This window comes from Saccopteryx bilineata, chromosome 2 (assembly GCF_036850765.1).
Source record: "Saccopteryx bilineata isolate mSacBil1 chromosome 2, mSacBil1_pri_phased_curated, whole genome shotgun sequence".
Lineage (NCBI taxonomy): Eukaryota > Metazoa > Chordata > Mammalia > Chiroptera > Emballonuridae > Saccopteryx > Saccopteryx bilineata.
Window position 1 is genome coordinate 343843111 of NC_089491.1, and position 5194 is coordinate 343848304.

General features: G+C 57.5%; 1 protein-coding gene across 4 annotated transcripts; it reads left to right on the forward strand.

Annotated features, from left to right (window-relative positions):
- Window positions 1–46: 46 nt before the first annotated feature.
- LLCFC1 (LLLL and CFNLAS motif containing 1) lies at window positions 47–4910 on the forward strand. 4 transcript variants are annotated; one of them, XM_066255291.1, is made up of 5 exons: window positions 47–231; window positions 638–703; window positions 3514–3695; window positions 3811–3931; window positions 4490–4910. In XM_066255291.1, the coding sequence occupies exons 3-5, from the start codon at window positions 3660–3662 to the stop codon at window positions 4666–4668; spliced, it is 336 nt and encodes a 111-aa protein (XP_066111388.1). In that variant the 5' UTR covers window positions 47–231; window positions 638–703; window positions 3514–3659; the 3' UTR covers window positions 4669–4910. The 4 variants fall into 4 exon arrangements, with proteins under 4 accessions (XP_066111388.1, XP_066111389.1, XP_066111390.1 ...); XM_066255292.1 differs by lacking the exons at window positions 47–231; window positions 638–703 and adding exons at window positions 946–1031; window positions 3270–3316; XM_066255293.1 differs by lacking the exons at window positions 47–231; window positions 638–703 and adding an exon at window positions 951–1031.
- Window positions 4911–5194: the final 284 nt, after the last annotated feature.

Sequence of the window (5194 nt, forward strand, 5' to 3'; positions counted from 1 at the left end):
CCCTTCCCTTCCTGAGCCAGGAGGGAAGAGGGGAGGGGGAACTCTGGTCCCGCAGTGGGCTGGGGCTGAGACCTGGACAGGTGAGGGGTGGGGCAGAGCCAGCTGGACAGGGAGCCAGGGGAGACACCTGGAAGCCCGGCCCCACAGCCCGGCAAGCGGAAGGTCCAGTTTTCCAGCTGGGCAATCAGCCTGGTTTGAATCCCGGCTCCGCAGCCCTTGTACACCTGTTAGGTGAGTTTTCTGCACCTCAGTCTGCTGATCTGTAAAATGGGGGTAGCACCTCTGCTCTCTCATGGAAGCAGCTATAAAGCATGATCCTAAGAGCTCAAAGAGGCTGATTCTCCTTCCATAGATGGGCTCAGGAGCGACCTCCTCCTGGGGGGCTGCTTCTTCTCAACCCTGCAGCCCCGCCTCACCCCTCCTCGGTGCGAAACCCACGGGGACTCCTCTCCCCTACCAGCTTCGTGGAGCCCCCGCCAGAGACCTTCCGAGGGCCCTGCGTTCTCACAGAGGCCGAGCAGCAGGAAGTGAGGGCCGATGGAGGAGGAAGACCCACGTTTGGGTCCCTTTCCCGAAATGAAACAGTGGGAGGGTTGAGGAAAACCAAGGGAGCCTTCTGTTATTTTTTATATGACAGCTTCTCCTGATTGTTCTCAAAGTGGTACACACCTGTGACAGAGCTGCAGTTCAATCGCCGGAACAGGTCGGTGGGAAGGAGGGAGGTTCTGTCTGTTTCATAAATGGGAAGACCGAGCCCCACAGCGAGCAGCAAACTGGAACTGGCTTTGTAGTTGAAACCTTAGCTCCAGATCGCACACCAGACCTCGTTGCTTCGTGGGACCCCTCTGCCTATAAAGATGTGAGAGACTTGAGTGGAGCTAGGCTGGGGATCCCTCCCCCTTGGGGGTCTCCAGGAGCAGGGGCGTGCTCCCTTCTTTTGCTGTAAGAATGGGAGCATTTTTTTCTAGCGGTTGAGGCACAAAGAAAATCACCTTTAGAGAAGAACAAGAATTGACAGAGAAATAAACAAGGTGAGGAAGAGTAGAAAGCATGCTCCCCACCCTGGGGAGGCGGGGGCGGGGGAGGAGATGCGGGCTGGGGAAGCGGTGGGAGTCACCTTGAGGGGCATTTTTCTGCTTTGCTGGGGGTCAGGCAGGTGAGGTGGTAATCGCCTCCGAAGCCCTTGGGATTTCCAGCCGAAGGAGATGGAGGGAGCGATAAGGCTGAGGCGGGGGTTGTAGATGAGCTGATAAGCAGGGGCCGGCTTGGGGAAGGAGCGCCCAGCGCATGAAGCTGGTCCCAGCGGGGGTGGGGGGAGGGCCGGCCCGGTCAGAGCCGCACGGAGCAGGTGAGCAGGGGCTCTCGCCAAGGGCAGCGTCCTTGGATCCTTGGGTCCAGGAGGAGGGAAGGGGCGCGGGGTCTCCGCCTTTCACTTGCCCTCTGTGCTTGCACTGTGCTCGCCAGAGGGCGGGGCAGGTACAAACAGCCTGAAGGGGACCAGGTTGTCCCACCTGTCCCGGGTAGACTCAGAGATTTAGAAACTGCTTCCTAATCTTTAAAGCATTCTCTCCTCTTCCCCTCCCCCACCGGCTTTCCTCCCCACCCCTCCTTCCCCTCTGTCACATTCCTCATGGCCTGCCACCCTGTCTGTCCCTTCTCTCCTCATTCTTCTGTGCGCTTTCTCAGCCTTCTGCGGGCAAGGACATCCCCAGCCTCTCCCTCAGGTGGCAGCTTCCCACCCCATGATGATGCCCTGAAGTCCAGTGAGACTCAGTAATGCCCTCAAGCTGCTCAGGAGGAGCGGGCAGGAGCAAGGTCAGGTCCCAGAGCCCATCGGTGCCAAAGCAGCCAGCCTCTCTTTCCGATGCGACAGGGACAAGGGACCCAGGAGACTCCTGGGCTTGGAGCTCAGGAAGTGCACTTCCCTGTGCCCACCGCCACTCAGGGGAAGGATCTGAATACTGTACTTGAAATACAGACAGTGATGCTCCCTGGATGGTGGAGCTATTTGCCCTTTCTGCTTTTCATACTTAAGTACTTCTCAGTAAGAAAAAAAATTAAAAGGATTCCTGGTTCCTTCAAGGACGCATCCTTTTCAGCATGAGGAATCGGGCAGGTGGGGGGGGGGGAGTGACGGTGGCCAGCACAACCCGGTTCTTTCCACTCCCACCTGCCCCCTTGAAACAACCCCCACCCCAGCTGCCCTCCCCACTTACACGCACAGAGCTGCAGATGGCTTCTCCTTTGGCCAGGAACCAAGAGGCTCTGCACCCAAATAGCCAGGAGGACATTAGTGATTTTTCCTTCCCACCCAAGCATCATTCCCTGGACCTGCAGGTCATTGAGTTCAAGGTAGGGGTGAACAGGGCCACCTGCCTACTTGAATGTTTCCACCCGCACTATCAAGTGACTTCCTGGACCATTCCCCAGTCGCTCTTGTCACCTGGCTTGGGTCACCAGGAAGTCTACGGAGTGGGCAAAGTGGGGGTAACGTCAGTGGGAAGATATTTCTGTGTGCAATCCCCTCTCCCAGAAAGGGTGCAAATCCTTGCCCCTGCATTTGGTGGCTCATTCAGGTGGGGAGTGCACGGGAGCTTGTCGGGATGGATCCAGTGTGTCTAAAATCCCCTCCCAACCGGTCCTGTCCTCGTAGCCCTCCTGTCCCTGGTTTTCAGGGTGGGCCTCATCCTGTCTCCTTCACCCACCTCCCCCTTACCCATCATCTGTGTCCCAAGAAGCACATGACCATTAGCCACAGCCTGTTACTGCCCACAGGTATGCACTCACCAGGTTCATGGGCAGGGTGGGCAGCGGGCACCGAGGCAGGTTTCTCGAGATGTTACATGGCTCCTTGCCTCTCGGCCACACTGCTCTTTGTCCGAAGACTACCTCCTTGTACCAAGCATGAAGTTTAGCGCATGAGCCCCTAGCAACATTTCCTCTGTGTCTAAGAGTACAATGAGAGAAGAGGCTGTTCCAGTCCATCAACACAAGAGGGCAAAGGCTAGGGATGAGGACTAGGGAGGAGGAGGGAGAGCACGGGTTCTTCTTGGGCCAGGACACCCTCCTCTCTGTCACTCTGTCCTGTCTCCCTCCGTCCCTCACTCTCTCTCACACACACAGCATGGAAGAACCCTTTTCCCATCCTCCACCTCTGCCCCTCTGTCCTTTTCAATGCACCTGGGTTTCATGCACAGCCCAGGACCTGACGATGCTCATTTCTGCATCTGGTCTGGGCCTCATCCTAACAAGCCACTTTCCTTTGAGAGGGGCTGCATGGAAGAATGGGAAGCTATGACATTTGGAACTAACAGAGGTAACCAGCGGTCCTGCGCTGCCCCTTATTGTCTGTGCGATTGTGTGTGCCTGAGTCGTTTCTTCTGTGAACCTCAGTTCCCTCATCTATATAATGGGCACGATAACACCGTTCCAGTGCAACCTGGTCGCTGGGAGGGTGTAATGGGTGTGAAAGCCCTTTGCGAACTCTTAAGTCACTGGTGTCGCTCTCCACAGGATGACCCACACTGGCCATCCTCCAAGGCTCTGTTGTCCCGGCTGGCTACTCCCCAATCTCTTGCCCAGAGATGGAACTCTCTAGGCAGCTGCAATGAGTCACCCTGTGGCTATGATGTCACAGAGCTCGTGAGGTCAGAGGTCCTATGGGAGAGAAGGGAAGACGATGGTGCCGGCAATGGGTAAAGGCCGGGACAGGGACAAGGGAGGGAGGTGGCGGGGAGCCTGCTGGGCACTGGGGTGTGGGGCAGTCCACGGCGGTGGGTGGGCAGGCCCATGACTTCCCTGGGCTCCCAGCTCCTCTGGGCAGCATTCCTGGCCACCATCTTGCTGCTGCCACGGGCAAGGGGAGTGAAGCCTCAGAGAGGGAGCTCAGGCCCCAGCAACTGGAGTCAGAAGGAGAACATGCTCGCTGCAGGTGAGCTGGAAGGGGCAGTGTCGGGGGCTAGGGACCAGGTCTGCTGGAGTAGGTCCCAGACGACGCATCAGGCCAGGGCGAGAGAGGAGATCGGAATGGGTTGTGGGACAAGACCCCGGTTCCTATTACTGTAGTGTGAGGGTGTCACGGGAAAGTCTCAGGCAGGGGAGAGCCCCACTCGAGTATGCCACGGGCCAGCAGGGAGGGCACCAGGCTGTCACGTGTCTGGGCATAGATGCCTTTGTCTGGGAAGAGAGTCTTTGGTTTTCATCCTTCTCTACAGTCCCTCACTCCCAAACAACGTAACGCTTTGGAGGGAGCAGTTTGAGCTGGAAATGGGGCGTGTGCCCCCTGAGTCAGAGCTGTGCTTGCACACAGACCAAAAGGGGCCTCCAGATGGACCACACCTCTCGGGCCAAGGACAAAGAAAAGGGCAACTGTGTTACAGGCCCCAACTTCTCCCCAGACTTGCCAACTTCCTCCTTTCTGGAGCAGGCCAGGGGCAGGGGCCAGGCCGGTTAGGGTCCATGTTCAAGCACCTTCCTCCCCCCATTCCAGACCAGAATCAAGAGCAGTTCAGAGAGTACTTCGTGGCCTCCTCGGTGGGCGAGATGTGGCAGGAGGTAGACATGGCCCAGCAAGAGGACTACCAGACAGCGGAGAACACAGCCCTTCGCAACCGCCTGCTCAGCCTCGCTTTGTGCTTTAACCTGGCCAACGTTGTGGTTTTTTTATGAGGGAGGTTGAGGACGGGCTGGAGGCCTGGGTCCCAGATGAGGACCTGGATATCTACCTCCGCTTCATGATAGCTTATTGACCCCCTCTCCCCTGGGCTCCAGGTCACCGTGCCCCACAAAGACAACACACAGCTTCCCGCCCCTTGCCTCCCATTGCTCTGAACGCCACCTCCCGGGCCAGACACACCAGACCCTTCCCTCTTCCAGCCTCTCCTGGCTTCGTTTGGCACTGCAGACGAGGGGCAGGAGGCAGCCACAATAAAAGGAATAGTACTAAAATCCTGAAAGTAACTGGAGGCAGATTTCTGAGACGTCACCAAAGCCCTCTTATCTAAGTCGTCTGTTTAATCACCCCGCCTCTGCCCCATGGACCTGCAGACCTACCGGTTCACCAGTCTCTGGTTCTTTCCTTTTCTGTGTCTGTGGGACTCTGCCCGGAAGGCCTCCCCTGATCTGCTCTGACTTTTGGGCACAGAGCACAGCGGGAAGGGTCCTTAAAAGACGGGCAGAAGCCAAGCGCCAGAGT